General features: G+C 44.9%; 1 protein-coding gene across 1 annotated transcript; it reads right to left on the bottom strand.

Annotated features, from left to right (window-relative positions):
* Positions 1-1,410: 1,410 nt before the first annotated feature.
* Positions 1,411-18,178, bottom strand: LOC118425467 (myotubularin-related protein 2-like). Its single transcript, XM_035834307.1, has 19 exons — positions 17,832-18,178; positions 13,823-13,901; positions 13,120-13,214; positions 12,680-12,790; positions 11,956-12,057; positions 11,523-11,606; positions 10,702-10,776; positions 10,187-10,261; positions 9,567-9,755; positions 9,123-9,214; positions 8,519-8,612; positions 7,503-7,601; positions 5,960-6,067; positions 5,278-5,370; positions 4,524-4,637; positions 3,785-3,802; positions 3,570-3,731; positions 2,928-2,975; positions 1,411-1,549 (listed from the first exon to the last, which is right to left on the bottom strand). The coding sequence occupies exons 1-19, from the start codon at positions 18,096-18,098 to the stop codon at positions 1,442-1,444; spliced, it is 2,013 nt and encodes a 670-aa protein (XP_035690200.1). The 5' UTR covers positions 18,099-18,178; the 3' UTR covers positions 1,411-1,441.
* Positions 18,179-21,539: the final 3,361 nt, after the last annotated feature.

The raw sequence follows: 21,539 nt of genomic DNA, 5'->3' as shown, positions 1-21,539 counted from the left end.
TCATATATTCCCCATACATGATAATGCTTGTACATTGTATGTCACTTTATCCAGGACAAATGTCCTCAACTGTAAGTAAAAAATCAAGACTGGGTTATTCTTCTGTTGAAATCTACAGATTAGCGTTCTCTCCTGAATTTGACAAGCTTCAACAAAAATTATACCTGTCCCATTCTCTCTTAATTCCAAAGAAAGGACATTACATGATATCATTAAACATTTGCAGACAATAAAACCTAACACCTTAAAAGTGTACAATGTCTGCATACAACTGAGTTACAAAACTTAATCTAGGACTTTGGCTCAACCAGTGACTTCATGATATCTTTTCTGGAACTCATCTCTCATGATTTGTAGTACTAAGACCTAAGGCTTAATCTAGTCGTATGACACGACAGTAACTCAGAGTGGCCCAGTATAACCCTATTAGTGTCATGAACAAGCTGAAAACTTGAGTTGCTGCATTAAAAACAACATAATTATGAACATCTTCACCTCTCAGCTGATATCATCTCACAATAATAGGACGTAAACAAGAGATCTTTAGTAGGTGGGGAGGTTGCATACTTACAGTAATGGCTTGTCAAGTGTAAGAATTGAGCTGGGAGGCTACACACTAACTGTAACAGCCTGTATGGGCTGGGGAGGCTACACACTAACTGTAACAGCCTTTGTAGGTGACGAATCAGGGCCGGGGAGGCTACACACTAACTGTAACAGCCTGTGTGGGCTGGGGAGGCTACACACTAACTGTAACAGCCTGTGTAGGCGACGAATCAGGGCTGGGGAGGCTACACACTAACTGTAACAGCCTGTGTAGGCGACGAATCAGGGCTGGGGAGGCTACACACTAACTGTAACAGCCTGTGTAGGCGACGAATCAGGGCTGGGGAGGCTACACACTAACTGTAACAGCCTGTGTAGGCGACGAATCAGGGCTGGGGAGGCTACACACTAACTGTAACAGCCTGTGTAGGCGACGAATCAGGGCTGGGGAGGCTACACACTAACTGTAACAGCCTGTGTGGGTGACGAATCAGGGCCGGGGAGGCTACACACTAACTGTAACAGCCTGTGTAGGCGACGAATCAGGGCTGGGGAGGCTACACACTAACTGTAACAGCCTGTGTGGGCCGGGGAGGCTACACACTAACTGTAACAGCCTGTGTAGGCGACGAATCAGGGCTGGGGAGGCTACACACTAACTGTAACAGCCTGTGTAGGTGACGAATCAGGGCCGGGGGGGCTACACACTAACTGTAACAGCCTGTGTAGGTGACGAATCAGGGCTGGGGAGGCTACACACTAACTGTAACAGCCTGTGTGGGCTGGGGAGGCTACACACTAACTGTAACAGCCTGTGTAGGTGACGAATCAGGGCTGGGGAGGCTACACACTAACTGTAACAGCCTGTGTAGGTGACGAATCAGGGCTGGGGAGGCTACACACTAACTGTAACAGCCTGTGTAGGCGACGAATCAGGGCTTCCCTCTCTCGAGCTCTTCTTGGTGCCGACCTCCTGCTGAAGCTCCTCTACTCTCTTCTGAAGCTGTGGGCAAAAAACAGCAACTTCAAATTCAAGTTTTCCCCCTGGCTTGAGCTCTTGCGACATTTTGACTAAAATGTCTGATAACCAAGTACAGTGGATTCCAATTATTCGTATTACGCCTTTTTGGATAATTCGGGTAATTGGATAGAATTACGAAATCCCAAAACATTTGCCATTCATTCTATTGTTTAGAACATCGCAGAATTGGATAACCCACGGTCTCAAACTTCGGGTTTTTGGATAGAATTACGTCAGGTCACACAAATTAAAAATGGGAAAATATGCCCTAAAACTCACAAAATGAGTCCAAAGGTAACTAGTAAATGTATGTATAAAGGTGTAAAGCCATGTAAAGGACCGTAAGAAAGTTACATTCCACAGAAAATCTAGCCGATAGCGCTGTGCTAGCGTGCGAACATTTGGAGTTAGGCGCCATTTTGTTATGTTGCCGCAAGGTATGATGGGCGAACGTCATGGGAACGTCAACACGCTTTTGAGTTCATATTTCCCCTTCAGACAACGTCTAAACTTGGTTTACCCTACAAAAATGTGTTTTTTCATATCCACTGTCTCATTAATTGAGCTGATTTCGGCTGCGCTGCGTAGTTTTACAACAACGCACAGGGGTGTGATTTCGCAATGACCTATCTTGCGCATTGAATGGCGGGATATCTCAACCCACGCGCCGCCATTTTAAATGTTTTGAACGTGAATTTTTTCCGTCTTCCACCGCGAAAGACGTAAATTTCAGAGTAATTTGTGGACACAAGTTGTAGACAAGAAGGTGAAGAGTTTATCACTCTCCAATACCGTTGTTTTAACTTAAAATTATGAAAGTAACGTCATATTCTCCGGCATACGAGCGGAGCCATGTTCGTCTTTGTTTTGGTATGCCGCCAAATTGCCGACGCACGGCTGTGCGAGTCAAGCGTACTTTTCCACATGTGCATTTAGCCACTGATTTGAACTCTTTATTAGATCAAGCATCTCACAGAAATCGCAAAGTATCGGAACATATGATTAAAGTTTTGTAAACGGAGTTCCGTATCGTTAGAGTGGTAACCTCTATGAACGTCTGTGTGTTATGTTTGCGTATTGGTTTTCAAAACTACACCCCTCCCCAACCAATGCCGCTAAAGCTGGTCATATAGCCAACTTCGGACTCTAGAATAGGCCGGATAATTGGATAAAATGCCCAGACAAATAGGCGATACAATAAAGCGGATTCCACTGTACTAACGTGTGACCTGACCTACGGCCACGATGCATTCAATAGCTTGTGCCTATCAATGATTGATTGTTTGATGGATAAATGAATTGATTGACTGACTTACTGATTGATTATTGATTGATTGATTATTGATTATTGATTGCTCACCTGAGCTCGCAGCTCCAACAGTTCCCTGTTCCTCTGGCTCAGCGGCTCCTGGAGAAAAGAGAGTTGGACAGCAAAATCAACCAGAGTTTGCAGACAATACAAACTGGATTGTCACTTGGAACAGTTGTGCACACCCTGCACAAATGCTCAGGCTACATTAGAGTAATAGTGTCTGGTACTGTACTACTCGTTTGGGGTTGGAAGGTAGCACATAAATACACACACACACACTCACGAACACACACGCACATACATGTACATGTACATGCACACACACACACTCACACACACACACACACACATGTGTACAAAGCAAAATCTCACAAATTTAGAAATCACTTAAGTCATCAAGCCTACCATACTACAGTTCACCTTTGGGCAAACACTCACTTGTGGTCTCATACGGGGGTTCCAGCGGATGTAGTAGCTTACCTGTGGTCTCATACGGGGGTTCCAGCGGATGAAGTAGCTTACCTGTGGTCTCATACGGGGGTTCCAGCGGATGTAGTAGCTTACCTGTGGTCTCATACAGGGGTTCCAGCGGATGTAGTAGCTTACCTGTGGTCTCATACGGGGGTTCCAGCGGATGTAGTAGCTTACCTGTGGTCTCATACGGGGGTTCCAGCGGATGTAGTAGCTTACCTGTGGTCTCATACGGGGGTTCCAGCGGATGTAGTAGGCCTTCCAGAGCTCGATGCGGCGCAGGCTGGCGACCGGGAAGATGACGTGCTGGTGCGAGTACGCCGCGTACAGAGGGTTCCGGAACTCGTCCAGGCGGTCGTTGATGTACGACCAGAGCGACACAGAGGGTTCCGGAACTCGTCCAGGCGGTCGTTGATGTACGACCAGAGTGACACCGTGTTCTGTCGCACACCCTGGGTATCAGGTTACAAAGCAAATCAGTAGGATCATTGAATGTGCGAGTTAGCGGGTGTGAGTAAAACAGACCTCATCCTTTATCTGCTCAGCATTACAGAGTGAGTGAGAGAGTGAGAGAATGTGAGAAGCTGACCTCCTAGTCCTGAATCTGCTCAGCATTGTAGAGTGAGTGAGTGTGTGAGTGAGTGAGTGAGTGAGTGAGTGAGTGAATGAGTGAGTGAGTGAATGAGTGAGTGAATGAGTGAGTGAGTGAGAGAGAGAGAGAATTAGAGATCGGACCTCCTGGTCCTGAATCTGCTCAGTGTTGCAGAGTGAGTGAATGAGTGAGTGAGTGAGTGAGAGAATGTGAGAGACTGACTTCCTTGTCCTGAATCTGCTCAGCGTTGCAGAGTGTGAGTGAGTGAGTGAGTGAGAGACTGAGTGAGTGAATGAGTGAGTGAGTGAGTGAGAGAGAGAGAGAGAGAGAATTAGAGAATCTGACCTCCTTGTCCGGAATCTGCTCATCGTTACAGAGGAAGGTCCCGAAGAGGTAGCTGTAGGCATGGTGAGTGAGTGTGTGAGTGAGTGAGTGAGTGACTGAGTGAGAGAGAATCTGACCTCCTTGTCCTGAATCTGCTCAGCATTACAGAGGAAGGTCCCAAAGAGGCAGCTGTAGGCATGGTGAGTGAGTGTGTGAGTGAGTGAGTGAGTGAGTGAGTGAGTGAGAGTGAGACTGACCTCCTTGTCCTGAATCTGCTCAGCGTTGCAGAGGAAGGTCCCGAAGAGGCAGCTGTAGGCGTGGTCCAGGATGGTGATGAGGAACTGCTCGTTAAACTCCAGCGCCACCGGAAACTGGGCGGGGAGAAAATATGTTATTACCATAATAAAGTCAACCCTGTCTGCCGTGGAAAAATCTGGTAAAATGGCTATGACTTAGACAAGAAAAAAGACAACGTTAAAACAGCAGGAGCAGTTCACACACACTCACACACTATCTGGTTTATTGTAGTTTATGAGAGCAAAGTTCAGCAGTGAGAGTCTCATCTGTCTGGAGATCTGTACACACTTTTACCTGTGACTGTACCCATACCTGTACCGTACCTGTACCATACCTGTATACCTGTGTGTACCTGACAGACCTGTACCTGTGCCTGTACGGTACCTGTACTGTATTGAGAACCTCACCTGTCTGGAGATCTGCCACACACAATCGATGAACTGCAGGAACACGGGTGACCTGTCCGCATCTGTACTGTACCTGTACCTGTACCTGTACTGTACCTGTACCTGTACTGTACCTGTACCTGTACTCAGACTCTCACCTGTTTGGAGATCTGTCACACACAGTCGATAAACTGCAGGAACACAGGTGACCTGTCTGCGTCTGTACTGTACACATACCTGTACCAGTACCTGTACTGTACCTGTACCTATACCTGTACTATACCTGTACTGTACCTGTACTGTACCTGTACTGTGCTGAGACTCTCACCTGTCTGGAGATCTGCCACACACAGTCGATGAACTGCAGGAACACAGGTGACCTGTCCGCGTCCGCATGGTTCTTGTCTCCATGACCCAGTCTCTGGAAAACACCGACAAAAAAAAACAGTTGTTAATAAGATAACCAGTAAAGGAGCTAAGGCCTCAGTACATTTCCTTAGTTCTCAAATGTTTTGAATTAAGATTGATAGGCAAGGAGCAACATGAAAACAGAGGAATGGGAGGAAAACTTGACTCTGCCTACATTGTATATTTTCTCCCTTATACCAAGATACAGAGTCTTTTCCCTTAGACTCTGTCTTGACAGTGTCACAGAACAAAAATTCTAGAACCATCGATTGAAATTGGTGTACTGTAAATGCGGTGGTTTAATGTTCGCGGTGGTTTAATGTTCGCAGTTTTCGCGGTGACTGCTTTACCGCGAACTTAAAACCACCGCGAAAAGTCCTTTGTGCCACTACCGCGAAATTAAATCCCTGCGAACTTAAATGCATTTACAGTATCTTAGAATTTAAGGAAATGCTTATAGAGGTAACAAGTTCATATCTGGAAGGCTTACTTCTTACTCACAATTTAGAATCCTGAATTGTAAGTGCAGAAGATAAAAAAGACAGTGCATCTGAATCTCATGCAGATGTGAAAATGATGGATGATAATGACTCTGAGCTCACCGTAGCGAACTTGTGGCCAAATGAGATCCACTCCTTCTCAATGAGCAGTTCAAACCCACGGATGGTCCGGTAGAACGGATCCAACATTAGCATGGCCAGCGCTGTCAGCTGTAAACAAAAAAAATGATCATGATACAAACAACAACAGTTATGCAAAACACAGACAATAACAGGGGGGTTTACTGAGGGGTAAAGAGGAATGCTGGGGGCAAAGCTGAAGAAGCTTCATTGAGTGTAACCTTACCAGTTTCAACAGGTATAACCTTACCTGTGCTGTCCTGTCCCAGCCATCGCTACAGTGCACCACTACTGTACCTGTACTATACCTGTACCATACCTGTGCTGTACCTGTACTGTACCTGTGCTATGCCTTACCTGTGCTGTCCTGTCCCAGCCATCGCTACAGTGCACCACCTACTATACCTGTACTGTACCTGTACTATGCCTTACCTGTGCAGTCCTGTCCCAGCCATCGCTACAGTGCACCATGCACCTACCGTACCTGTACTGTACCTGTGCTGTACCTGTACCGTACCTGTATTATGCCTTACCTGTGCTGTCCTGTCCCAGCCATCGCTACAGTGCACCACTACTGTACCTGCGCTGTACCTGTACTATGCCTTACCTGTGCAGTCCTGTCCCAGCCATCGCTACAGTGCACCATGCACCTACCGTACCTGTACTGTACCTGTGCTGTACCTGTACCGTACCTGTATTATGCCTTACCTGTGCTGTCCTGTCCCAGCCATCGCTACAGTGCACCACCTACTGTACCTGTACTATACCTGTGCTGTGCCTTACCTGTCCTGTCCTGTCCCAGCCATCGCTACAGTGCACCACCTACCGTACCTGTACTGTACCTGTGCTGTACCTGTGCTGTACCTGTACCGTACCTGTACTATACCTTACCTGTGCTGTCCTGTCCCAGCCATCGCTACAGTGCACCACTACTGTACCTGTACTATACCTTACCTGTGCTGTCCTGTCCCAGCCATCGCTACAGTGCACCACCTACTGTACCTGTGCTGTACCTGTGCTGTACCTGTGCTGTCCTGTCCCAGCCATCACTACAGTGCACCACCTACTATACCTGTACTATACCTGTACTATGCCTTACCTGTGCTGTCCTGTCCCAGCCATCGCTACAGTGCACCATGCACCTACCGTACCTGTACTGTACCTGTGCTGTACCTGTACCGTACCTGTACTATGCCTTACCTGTGCTGTCCTGTCCCAGCCATCGCTACAGTGCACCATGCACCTACTGTACCTGTACTATGCCTGTACCGTACCTGTGCTGTACCTGTGCTATACCTGTACTATGCCTTACCTGTGCTGTCCTGTCCCAGCCATCGCTACAGTGCACCACCTACTGTACCTGTGCTGTACCTGTGCTATGCCTTACCTGTGCTGTCCTGTCCCAGCCATCGCTACAGTGCACCACCTACTGTACCTGTGCTGTACCTGTGCTGTACCTTACCTGTGCTGTCCTGTCCCAGCCATCGCTACAGTGCACCACTACTGTACCTGTGCTGTGCCTTACCTGTGCTGTCCTGTCCCAGCCATCGCTACAGTGCACCACCACTGATGTTTTGTGGCTCTCCACCTTGTCGGCTACCCTCACTGCTCCTGCCAGGATCAACTGGAGAGGAAACACAGTACAACATGAATGTTCAATAAACAGTGCCCAACACACTGAGTCTGGTACATTGTACATCAAGACATCTTTACTATTTTCTCATCATCAAATGATGATCAGTTAGTTAGTAATAAGACTTTGCTACAGCTTGTGTTTTAGCCAAGCATACCGGATCACCCTTACTCTTCTCGAGAAGTGTGCTGGGTTCTTTTATGTGCAAAGGTTTGACACTTCAGATGTACAGTCAACCTTTGCATAGCGACCACCTGGCCATAGTTGCCACTTTTTGTCGGTCCCTTGGATTCGTAATGATTAAGAAATAGGCTTAGTGACCACCTGTCCAACGTGGCCACGGCCACACGATTTCCAGTCCCGTCGATACAGAAACACTGCCTATTGCAACCATACTGCAGCCTTATGCCATCCTGCACCGAGTTTGAAATTGTAGTTTGCGAGGATTTGGAGTTCCTGACAGGGTAATTTTGGTGGTAGCATTAAGGTGCAAGTTTTGTCGGTGAATTTACCGATCGTGACATTGTTACTTGGTGAGAAAGATTTGTGGGAACTGAAATCATGTGTAGCTTGCTCATGGTCAATTGATCAACATTTTCTCTATAGTGGCCACCTGTCTATAGTGGCCATATTTTTCCAGTCCCTTGAGTGGCCGCTATAGACAGGTTTGACTGTATGCCTGCGGCCCATGGATCCATGTCATATGATTGATACGCAAAGCAGCAGGTCCATCTCTGCCCACCTACACCGTGGGGAAATTACAGTATCACCCACACCAAAGGAACATGATGATTATGTATTGTTGTACATAACCTCCGAGGAATGTAAGTTTGCAGGAAGAGGAAGCATGAGGGATTTCTGCTGTCCATCCTTGATGTGTAAACAAACAAACAAACAAACAAACAAACCTTGATGTGCTCCAGCCAGTGGGTGGCCTCCAGGTTAGACAGCCAGTGGTGATCATCAATACTGGGGTACAACATGTCCCTCAGCTTCCGCAGGCTGTAAACATAAACAAAAACATAAACATAAACACAAACATGTCATACTAAGTCCTGGTGCTGCTTGGGTAAAGCATGCCTACAAACACAAATATCAAACATTTGTGTGAAGTTACTGTGACCTTTGAGATCCTCAGCCTTTTGCTCACTTAACACTTTAGAACCTCTCACCTTTCCTCCATGACAGGTATGACCTTTCACCTTTTCCTCCTGACAATCTCAATATGACCTCTCAAATTCCCCCATGACAGACGACCTCTTACCTTTCCCCTATGACATATAATGACCTATCACCTTTCCCCAAGACATATATATGACCTCTCACCTTTCCCCCATGACAGAGAACTTTATTGCGCAACGATCGTACACGGTACAATGTATGGCAGAAAAAAGAATGACATATGCGACCTCTCACCTTTTCCTCAAGACATGTATGACCTCTCGCCTTTCCTTCATCCTCATGACATAAACGACCTCTCACCTTTAACCCCTGACATGTATGACCTCTCACCTTTCCCTCATGACATGTATGTTGTGTATATCCAGGAACACCAGCTCCACATTCTGGTACGCATCTTCGCTCTCGTAGCCGCCTCCCTTCGCCTGCACAACAATATCAACAATATGTCAACAAAGATTAGACATCCAAGTAATAAGATACGCCAAATAGCTAGCAGTTACTCCTTAGCAACTGCACATGACTTTGGAAATGATGTCCAGTTGCTTGTGTGCCTTTTAAAACATCAACGAGTCTGTACCTTCGCACACAGTTTCAGGAAGGAATATATTAATAGTCAAGCTTTCCTCCCAGCCCTGTTTCCATCCGGACCTCTAAGACACTACCCACCTTGTTTGCCACAGCATTAACGTTGGGCCTGGCGTCCATGATGTAGAGTTTGTGCGACTGTACCTTACATGTATATATCTGTGCCTTACATGTATGTTATATATGTACCTTGTTTGCCACAGCGTTAACGTTAGGCCTGGCGTCCATGATGTAGAGTTTGTGCGACTGCGCGTTGGCATCCATGATCAGCTGTAGGTACTTCTCGTCGTCCCGGCAACGCTTCCCGCCGACGCCCACCAGCGGTTGGCTACAGCGAGAGATCGTGGCCTGGCTCTCCGGGTGTATCCATGACAACGCCTGCAGGGGTAAACAATCATATGACAGAATTTGAAGAAGATAAACAAAGAAACAAACAACTCCAGGAGTATCCATGACAACGTCTTAGACAAACGCACCAAAAATGCAACATATCTATCAAGGTGTGCCAATTATATTATTATTTTATGACAACATTTACACTTACTGTAGAAATAATGACACTTCTAAGACAATCCTTATGTTCCTCCGTCTTGTTGATGAGGACCTCTTTCATCATCATCATGTCCATCATTCAGGTAGTCTTCCTTACATCTATATCCAAGACATTTCTATGTCTCCTGTAGTACATCTTAAACATTATCATGTCTTCCATACATCTAAGAGTTGTAAGACATTTCCATGCCTTCCTTACATCCAAGACAAATTCTATGTCTTCCTTAAACACCTTAAGACATGTCTGAGTTCCTTACCGGGATGCGGCACCTGCTGCGGAAGACGCCCACACGTCTCAAGTCATCGTCAGACGCAGCTTTCGGCACCGACAGCTGCACAGGGGGGAGGGGGGCGGGTGTTAGTTTACCAGAAAGTGGAGTAAACAGTGCATGCAAACCATCTATAATAATAAATGCCACCAAGTCTAACCCTCGCCTGACAGATGATTAACTGGATAGTTACAAATAAGCTGTTAGGAACATATTATTTGTTTGGTTGATGTAAGAAAACAAAAATAAAAGCACTGACAACAGTGAGAATACTGGTACTTTGGACCAACTGCATCAGGAGGCAAAATTTTGATTCATGTGTTTTACATGTTGAAGCACTGCTCAACTATCAGTGCCAGTACAAACAGATTTTATGGAGTCAGATTCCACTCCACCTTCCCAGACTATATAACTCATACCTACATGTACTTATGCCCCAAGCACCCCCCCCCCCGCATAACCCACATATTTAGTGTACCCCCTCAACATAACCCCCTACTCACCACACCAGGGTAGGTGTCACAAAACTCATAGTTCTCATTGACCTTGGTGATTCTCCAAGCATCGTTGGGAAGACCCTGAAAGAAGATTTTCGTGATAAAAAAATCTTTTAATTCACAACACAAACATGAATCTTGGAAGGTCAAAAAATTGACTCTGAGAACCAGGCAACTGCATTCGAGTGGCCAAAAGACTGCAGAAAGAAAATTAAGCAAAAAGACTGAATAAACGTTATACTTTGTCAGACCCTCAACTGAAAGGGAAAGTAATCTCGAACCAGTTTAACTCGCTGAAGAGCTAGTCTTCCACTGGTCGTGACAGAGAAGACAGACGCTATGTACAGTATTTACAGGTTCATTGTACCGGGAAAATTCCCCTAGCTCTTTACGACAAGCACAATGAACAGTGGACTATGGCGTAACGTCCTGTCCCTAGGACTACAACCCTTTCTGGTAGTGTGCATGTCGGGTGAGCGACGACAGCTGGCTTCAAAACTTACAGCTTTATGGTCCAGAGGCAGGGCCGCTAACACTGGACTATACATGCTATTACATATCTCTTCCCACATGGCTAATCTCCAAGCAGATCCTACGGTAGCATAAGATGGTATCAAAAGCTGGCAGAGGAGTGAAGCCGGCTTAGGAGTGAGTTTTGCTACATGGCAAATGGACACCTCTTGACTGACTACACTCCTTGGCCAGTTTTGTACTACATGTATCTTATGCCATTGTAGGATCTGCTTGGAGATTACCACATGGCCTCAACGAAAAGCGTCCGATAACAGTTTTTCATGAATTACAAACAAACAAACAAACAAACTCACCAGACGTTTGAACTCCTCCACCGGGCTGTAAACCTTCCACCCGTTGGTTGAGAACTTCTCCTTGTACTCAAAAGCAAAGAAGGGCTGAAAACAAAACAGAAGACATAAAACATATGATGCAATCAAGTACAAAGGAAAGGAAGGGAAACTTCAGTAACTCATTTCCTTCCAGATACAAGTCAAAATACAAAAAAGCTGTGAAAAGCTTCTTTTCCGCCTGCTGACATGCTAACTTACAAGTAAAATAGCAGACATAAATAATGTCCTCATATTGTCACCATCGATGTGTTGAGAAGTCTTGGTCAAGGTGCAAATAAAGGAGTGTTTTGTCCAAAAGTAGTGAAATTCAAAACAAACAAAAATCTTGGCATTATTCCTGACCAGTAATGTTGACAGGGTAAGGGTTAGGGTTGAATCAGGAGAAGTTCGTTACCAGTTTGTTGTTGACAGGAAAGGCGTACTGCTGCAGTTTCTCGAACACCAGTCTGCGTGAGTGGTTCTCCTGTTTGTGAGCGAATCTCAGGTTCCGCATGTCCTGCACATAGAAACAAAACATTAATAGTTATGATTAAGATATATCATTGTTGATCTGTTGTCATTAACTTTATATCAAACTTAATGCATTTAGCCCCATTGGGGCATGAACATGCAACAAACATCATTGTCATTGTCACTGTCATTGTCATTAATGTTTCTATAATAATTATTGTAACAATCACTTTTTCTATGATAACAATAAATTGCTGTTTCTATGTTTACAAATAATATAAATTACTTTTTCTATGGTAACAATAAAACACTGTTTCTACAATGGCAACAATAAATACAACTAGTAAGAATTTACTGCTACATTTCAGACATGGGAAGGACTCTAGTGGTGACCAAAGAAGAAGTCCATGTTGACTTGTGCATGTTATAGTTGTACTCACCTTACAGAACACGTCTAGTCCGTAGGAGTTGTACTGACCTTACAGAACACGTCTAGTCCGTAGGAGTTGTACTCACCTTACAGAACACGTCTAGTCCGTAGGAGTTGTACTGACCTTACAGAACACGTCTAGTCCGTAGGAGTTGTACTCACCTTACAGAACACGTCTAGTCTGTAAGAGTTGTACTGACCTTACAGAACACGTCTAGTCCGTAGGAGTTGTACTGACCTTACAGAACACGTCTAGACCGTAGGAGTTCTCTCCGCGGCTGGACTGACCTCCGACCTTCTCCACACGCGACACGACCCCGAGAGGCACGTCCACGATGAACGGAGGGTCCTGTAAAACAGGACATGTTCATATAGGGTAGATTTATTACGTTTCTTAAGAAATTTGTGCATTGTATCAGATAACCACTCCTTACACGTGTGAAGAACATTTATCTAAACAATAAGGCAGCCAAAACCTTGGCATCACCTGGACATGTGCCATACATCAGCTACCCTGTTGTTGCCCTTGACCTGACCTTGACTTACCCTGTTGTTGCTCTTGATTCGACCTTGACCTACCATGTTGTTGCCCTTGACCTGACCTTGACCTACCTTGTTGTTGTCCTTGAACTGACCTTGACCTACCCTGTTGTTGCCCTTGACCCGACCTTGACCTACCCTGTTGTTGCCCTTGAAGTACAGCTTGTAGTTGGTGACAGACAGGACCCCGCGGACAGGACCCATGAAGGGGCACAGGTAGGTCACGTCCTTGGCTGGAGGTCAAAGGTGAAGAAGACAGAGTGCAAATTTACAAGTAGGACAAAAACTGATGCCTGGCTGAATTTATAAGCCACCTTCTGTGCATCTTGATATGATCGTGTTGGATCAAAAGTTTATCATTTTTTTATTAACAATAATGTTTATCCACGGGCACAGGAAACATGTACAGTCTGTACCCTGTGTGATTGTTTGTTTGTTTGTAAGCAGGGCTCGAAATACTGGGTGCATGTGCACCCAGGTGCACCCAAAATTGGAGCTGTGCACCCAATTTTTTTCAGTGGGTGCACAGGGTGCACCCAAATATTTTCTTGCATTTATGTATGTAAAGATATCAAAGTATACTATTATACATCATATCATCATATTCTTGACATCTAAGTGTTAGAAAGATAATAAAAATGTCTGTCATGGTACGTGTTTAAGAATTTGATAATTGTAACTAAGTTTTATTATTAGGTTATTATTTGAATTTAAGTGGTGCACCCCAAAATTTTCTAGTGCACCCAATTTTTTAAGCTGGGTGCACCAGCGCACCTAATCCCAAAAATGAATTTCGAGCCCTGGTGTAAGCAACGGTGTGACGTAGTGACCCAAAGCTCACCGATGGCCTGTAGTTTCTCCCCTGGCATGAGCGGGGGGTCGTCTGGCTGGGCAAGTTTGGAGTTCGCATCTCGTAACACCTGCAGGGAAACAACAAACAAACAAGTGTTGGTAAATAGTAAATGACAAGAAAGTGCCTGGCGTCAGTTTCTTATGTCTTTCACAGTGGGCCAACTTGTTGGTACTCAGATTACAGCGTTAAACAGAAATATCTACATGAAAACTGTCTGTACCTTGGTAGACACAGTTTCGGGGAGTGGATATAGTCAGATTCAAGTGTTCATCTTTGTCCTCTGTTGTCATTTTGACCTCCTGTTTATTTCTTTCAAATTTAAAATTTGAACCGTCAACCAAGAAAATGAACTGCTATGGCCTGAGCAGCAGCCTTTGTCTATTTATTTTCCAAAAAGACTCCAAAATGAGGACCTTCGAGACAACAAAAAGATCACTTTGATATGGTTAACGATCATTGAACATTCAGTTCAGAGATTTTGGAAGCTGCCTCTCAAGCCTGTTATTGCGTTAATCTCAAACAAACCTTACCACCAGACACAAACATTATACCCACAACTCTGACTTCCTTTCAGACACTCCTGCAGTGGATGTTATAAGTAGAAATGACAAGAAACCATACATGTACTCCAACTTTTGCCCTGTTAATGTTTTATGCTACCATGTACATGTATGTCACTCTATCAGGACTTCATCAGAAATTATATAATCTGCTCCTTTGTCACCTTTGTTTAACCGAAACCTACATGTAGAGTGCTAAGCAATAATGACCATAATTGTCATGGCCAGAGCCGAACTAAATCTCATCATAAAATAAACAAATGTTCCAATGTAGTAACACAATACCTTGATCTGAATTATCCCCATCTTCACAGTGAGAACTTCCCTGCATCAGTTATACCATTATGCAACACAGATCAACTCTACATAATCATATACTACTGAATCTACAGTCATGAAATCGAAATCTGAAGTTACAAGTCAAAACCAGCGGCCTGGAAGTCACAGCCATTCAGTAAATGGTTTGGGTGGAGACGAAGACAGAGGCGTAGTGTTGACTGTAACATTGTGTCTAACCCCCCTTCAGTGTAGTTACTGATCTGTCCCTGGCAGGAAGAGAGTTAGAAGGCAGGAAGTGTGCAGCCAGCTGATTCTGTGCCATCTGGGAGGGACTGGGACAGGGCAGCCTCAGGACATATGTATACTGTAAATGCACTTAAGTTTGCGGGGATAATTTCCTTGTACTGTAGTTGGACTGTTTGCGGTGGTATTAAGTTTGCGGTAGCACCATGCACTGTAGTCTCTTAATGCCATGGAAAATGTTTGTGGTGGTTTTAGGTTTGTGGTGAATTAGCAACCATAAAACCACCGCGAAAATTTTTGCATTTACAGTACTGGGTTCACTTTTGGCTTAATCTAATTTAATCTATTGGTTCTCAAATTCAAAACATCAAACATAGGACAGCCTCAGAACGTACTACATGTTTACAGTAGGCCCAAACAATTCAGTCTGTCGGCTCAAGGATTTAAAACATAAAACCACAGGACAGCCTGAGGTCATACTGGCTTCACTTTGGGCCTACACTTTACAATCTGATGTTCTCGGATTCAAAACATTAAAATATAAGACAGATTCAGGACATAGTATTCACTTTTGGGCCTAAACAATTTATTCCGTTGGTTCTCAGATTCAAAACATTAAAACAAAGGGCAGCTTTGGGACATACTCTTCACTTTGGGCCTAAACTATTCAATCTGTTGATTCAAGATTGCATGTGTCTGTGCGTGTTTGTGTGTGTGTGTGTGTTTGTGTGTGTGTGTGAGTGTCTGTGTGTGTGTGTGAGTGCGTGTGTCTGTGTGTGTGTGTGAGTGCATGTGTCTGTGTGTGTGTGTGAGTGCATGTGTCTGAGGTGTGTGAGGGCCCTGTGGAAGGAGGGCGTCGTCGTGGACGACAATGGAAAGCTTGGCAGAACAACATCACTGACTGGACGTACCTCAGCCTACAGGAGAGGCTAACCCTGGCTAGGGAGAGACGAACCTGGAGGCAACCTTGTCCCCCCAACGACCTGGAGGTCAAGGGACTAGCTAAGTAGGTAGGTAAGCAGGTGTCTGTGCGTGTTTGTGTGTGTGTGTATGTATTAGCATGTGTGTGTGTGTGTTTGTATGTGTGTGTGTGTATGTATTCAGCCTTGTCAAAACAAGGCGGCAGGTGGCGATTTTAGCCGCCTACTTACATTTTTCCAGCCGGCTACTTTGAGGTAGAATTAAAAAAAATAAAAGTTTAAGTCCAGTGCTCCCCGTTACAAAATCCCCCAGCAATTTGTTTTGATAAACCTCTGGCAGTTTTCTGATAGTTGGCCCCCGGTTAGGGGTCATAGCGGGGAACCTATGCCGAATTTTTTTGAAATTCAGGATTTTTTTGTCAATTCAAAGTTTAAAGATAACAATAAAAGTTACCCAAAATACACCCCCAAACCATATTTAGGGGTCTAAATTTAAAAATTTTCCCAGGGGGAGGCCCCCAGACCCCCCTACGGGACGGGGGTAAACCCCCTCCCGTACCTACTTCGTGGCTCGCCGCAAGCCACTACGCGCCTTGCCTGCTACTTTCATATATTACTATTATTAGCCCCCCCACTCTAAAAGTTTGTGACAAGGCTGCTGTATGTGTGCGTGCGTGCGTGTGAGTGTGTGCGTGCGTGCCCGTGTGTGTCTGTGAGTGTGTGTCTGTGTGTGAGTGTGTGTGTGGCGTGTGTGTGTGGCGTGTGAGTGTGTGTGTGTGTGTGTGCATGTGTATGTGTGCATGCGTGTGAGTGTGTGTGTGTGAGTGTGTGTGTGTGTGTGTGTGTTTGTGTGTATGCGTGTGAGTGTGTGTGTGTGTATGTGTGCGTGAGTGTGTGTGTGTGTGTTTGTGTGTGTTTGTGTGTGTATGTGTGCGTGAGTGTGTGTGAGGGTGTGTGTGTGTATGTGTGTGCGTGAGTGTGTGTGTGTGTGTGTGTTTGTGTGTGTGTGCGTATGTGTGTGCGTGCGTATGTGTGTGTGTGTGTGTGTGTGTGTGTGTGTGTGTGTGTGTGTGTGGCACAGTTAAGAGGTACACAGTGGGGGCAAGTCATGTTACTGCAAATGCAGAAACTTTTGCAATTTGGTTTAATGTTCGAAGTTTTCGCGGCGGCTGCTTTACCGCGAATTTAAAACTACTGAGGGTGGGGGTGGCGTAGGTATACGTACATCATAGCTCGTTTAAGACTACATACCATGCGTTCCTGTGCCTGTACCGTAGGTTCTGCTGTGAGTCTAACTCTAAGACGACACCTAACCTTGACTCCTATATTATGAGTCTGATGAGACAGAGGATTGAGACCTTTCCTTGAGTGTGAGTCTAAGACAGAAGAAGACACCTTACCCTGAGCTCCTGTCTAAGACAGAAGACACCTTACCTTCATTCCTGTCTGAGAAAATCTTACCTTGAGTTCCTGCGCCTGTAGATTCTCCTGTGAGTCTGAGACAGAAGCTAGGAGAACCTTACCTTGAGCTCCTGTGAGTCTAAGACAGAAGAAGACACCTTCATTCATGTCTGAGAAAGTCTTACCTTGAGCTCCTGCACCTGTAGATTCTCCTGTGAGTCTGAGACAGAAGCTAGGAAAACCTTAACGTAACCTTAAGTTCCTGTAAGTCTGAGACAGTAGAAGACACATTACCTCAAGACTTAGACTGTAAGTCTAATAAGACAAAGGGAGAACCTTACCTTGACTCCTGTGAGTCTGAGACATCCTTACCTTGCTTCTGTGTGTATGAGACAGAAGAAGACACCTTGCCTTGAATTCCTGTGAGTCTAAGACACAGGGAAGAAGCCTTACCTTGACCTCCTGTGAGTCTAAGACATCTGCAGGAACATCCTTACCTTGAGTTCCTGCGCCTGTAGGTTCTCCTGTGAGTCTAAGACAGAGGAACATCCTTACCTTGACTCCTGTGAGTCTAAGACAGAGGAACATCCTTACCTTGAGTTCCTGCGCCTGTAGGTTCTCCTGTGAGTCTGAGACAGAAGACGAGGCCGAGGCGGAGGGCGAACCGGGTTTGGCCTGGTCCTGGCTGGAGGTTCGGGACCGCCCCGAGCTGGACCGGGTGCTGCCAGGCGTGCTCCCGGGCGTGGTGGCCGCCGCCCCCGAGGTCGCCTCGGCGGACGAGCCGGTCTTCCCGTCGGAGCTGACGCTGAGAGAGCCCGCGCTGCCCTGCGGTTGCCGTTCTCGGCCCTCAGACTTGTCCATGTCGTGCGATAACGTCTGGCGAAGACGAACAAGCCAGTCTTCCGGAAATATCGGGGCAGAACGGAAGTGATCAAGTCAACCGGAAGCACTTCTTCTTGATGACTCGTACCCTGGGCACGTTAGGGGCACGTCTCGTATCCAGGGTTGCGGTGTTTTGATCTAGCCTGGGTAAGGAGCCCCGGTTGAAATAGGATGGTACCCAGGCTATTTATTACCTCCATGAAAAATGGAGGTATATTTTTTGGTGTGTCTGTGTGTGTTTGTGTCTGTGTGTCTGTCTGTCTGTGTGTGTGTGTCCGCATATTTGTGGCCAGCATAACTTTTGAACTTCTAAATGGATTGTAATGATATTTGGTATGTGGGTAGGTGTTTGGAAGACAAAGGTCAAGGTCGATTTTGGTCCCCCCGGTGTGTGACCTTGGTACCGCAGCAGAACTTCGATTTTTTGTATCTTTTGACCTGAACATGCTATGGTCTTGATTTCTTGGTGGCAGATAGCTTCTGACGTAAGGAAAATGTATATAGGTTTGGGCCCCCTAGCGGCTTGCTCTGGAACTGCAGCGGCAATTTTGTCAAAATCTTCCAAGAAGCATAACGGAACATAGGAACGATGAATTTCTATGATATTTAGCATATAGGTATGTTTGGCAGAGATGTACATAATGAAGTGCAAATTATGCAAATTTGGACTTTATTTGCAGCTTTAATGAGGAAAATCTATATTTCCAGTATTTTTTTTCTCTGCTTTTTGATATTCTTTCTGTGAGACAACAATTACGTCTTAGAACGCAGCTTGGGACTTTTAGACGTGCAAAAACATGGTGTTATTACCGTTAAACTGCAAAAGTTTATTTAAAAAGTCAAATTCTGAGAAACTAATTATATATGGTCAACTTTTGATGCTTTGGATGCTCTATACTACGGAATAATTTGGGCTCAAATTTGAAATATCCTAGAACAAAGAAATCTCAGATATACTACCATTTTTTGACACCTTTTTTTTTACACTTTTGTGTCATTATTTCGCGTTTGCAATATAAAGGATTAGTCTACAAACATTCCGCTAAAGGCGCACTGTCACCTGGAAACCCTCCTGTTTGTAAGCAACAACATGCTTGCCACTTGTAGGTCCCCCGGGGTGGGGTAATATATAGCGAAATAGCGAAATTTCATGATTTTTCGTGTTGCCATGGCAACGGGTTCCTGAAAGGCATATTTTACAAAAATCCCTAACTTTCTTCCTAAAATATACTTCTTTTCATATATAGGTTGGTCATAGCAGAATCATAATTTGTATAGTTATGTTTGGTTATGCAAATATAGGAGGACTATGATGAAACTTCATGAATGGATAGGGATGAGGTTAGTTGGTGTCTTAACGCACAAAGAAGGGGAGCTCAGAGAAAACTAGAGGTCCAAGACTCAGGATATTTGGCGGTTATTCGAGCCCGATGGAGACAATTACAAGGGGCATGTCAGGTGAGGACAGCGTACTCGCGTGGCACGCTTGTCCTTCAAAAATACAAGATGGCGTCTTCACAAAAGGTTATGACATGTCCTTGCTGCTATAATTTGTTCATTTGTATTGCCGAAGATACTGCACTCCTTAAAGGTCGAGGTCTTTCCTTCGAAGGTTGACAGATGCAATCAGCATTGCCACTGTTTGGACCTGTTTAGCTTTAGTACTGCCAATTAAGGTGTAAATTACAACGTTTACAGCTGGGCAAACTTTAGGTTGGATTCAATATTTTTACAACTATAGAAACTTAATGCAAGTCGATGGCAGGTTCTGAATGGGCATCCTAGTGCCATTTGCCCTCTGGCCTTTTCTGTAGTTGAGGGGCCAACAAATGGCGATGGCTGCAGCCGCCACGCCACGTCGAGAGTTCGAGGCTTTTTTATTTTCCTTCCGCGAGAGAAAGTAGTCCGTTCTATGACTTCGGGCGTCAACACCCCCTACAGGAGAGCTTATCGCAGGAGTACATAACCTTTTATCTTACTAATTTCAAGTTATTTACAATATTTTAGACTGTTAAAAAAAATTGTTATGTCTACGGATTTTTGAACCGATAGTGTATGATCGTGTATCGTTTTCCCGTCAAAAATACGGCCCGAAATCTCGTGATTTTCGTGTAATTTCCCCTCATATTTTTTACCTGTTGTAGATTTCAAACCAACAGGAATTTGGGACCACAAGAAAGAGCAAACATTGTAGTTTCTGTCGGTATAAGACTCATCATAGATTTTGAGGGCGTAATGCAAATGCCGCCAATCCGCGCGAAGCCATGTCATAATTTTGACTCCAGAATAGAACGCCCCCGATTTGACTTTTTCAGTAATTATCGACTCTGGACAGGTCTTCGTCCCATAGATATCAAATCTTTGACCGGAACCAAGCTAACACTGGTCCCCCGTATATAAATTCCAACTTTCAAGTTGATATGCCAATCCGAGATGATATAAATCTAACTTCAAAAGTTCTAACTGACTGCCGTAGCGAACCGCGCGCCGTTTTGGGACAGTTCTACGTTCCATGACCCCCGGGTGTTGGGACTACGTGCAAGAAAGCTTGCCGCTTGAGTTTACAACTATCTATATTCATCATTTCATCGCATATACAACTTTAAAGCTTCTCACTTCACTCCTTTGGATTTTTAGCAGATTTGTCTAGCTGTATCCATTTGATTTTATAACCTGAAATCAGTTGATTTTAGTGCAATTTCCAACGCTTTTTTACCTCGTGACAGATTTGAAAATAAACGGAAAATTTAGTGCACAGAATAGTCCGAATTCTCTTCTTTCAGTAGGTATATGACATGCTATCCATTTCGCGGTAGTAATGGGCTTTTTTCCCAATCGCACGAGGGCACCTCATCAAAGGCATTCAAAAAAGAACGCTTCCTCCCTTGCGTCAACGCCCGTTCTACGGTGCCCGCGCCAGACACGCACCGCCGTATTTGCGTCCTAATTGTCGTAAGACCAATGTAGCATTTGCTAATTCAGTCCGTCTCAACACTGCTTTATTCTATGTGCGTCCTCTGACAATGCCGGAAATGTCCATCGGTACCGCAACTTGTGTTAAAAAGCCAGCTGTACTCGAATCAGCTACACCAACAACTTGCAGTATTTGCGCGTAAAACAGTCGATAAGGTGACCCCGATACACATGGACTTTCAAACCTTTCCAAATTTCAAACCAACAGGATCTTCACATGACTTGTAGTCGAAGATTCGACAAATCTAATTCGCTAGTCATTAAAGATAGAATTGAGGGCGTAATGCAAATGCCCTCAATGTGAAATTCGTCGAAATTTTTGTCCCGTACGACACCGCCATTTTGCTAATTTTACTATGTAACAAATATGACCATAAAACGAACTTTAATTGCCGTAAAATCCCACAAATACGGTTTATACAGAGAGCACACGGTGTTCCCTTCTTG

The sequence above is a fragment of the Branchiostoma floridae genome, chromosome 11 (assembly GCF_000003815.2).
Source record: "Branchiostoma floridae strain S238N-H82 chromosome 11, Bfl_VNyyK, whole genome shotgun sequence".
Lineage (NCBI taxonomy): Eukaryota > Metazoa > Chordata > Leptocardii > Amphioxiformes > Branchiostomatidae > Branchiostoma > Branchiostoma floridae.
The sequence above is the reverse complement of the archived record's forward strand: the minus strand, read 5'-3'. Positions and strand labels throughout refer to the sequence as shown.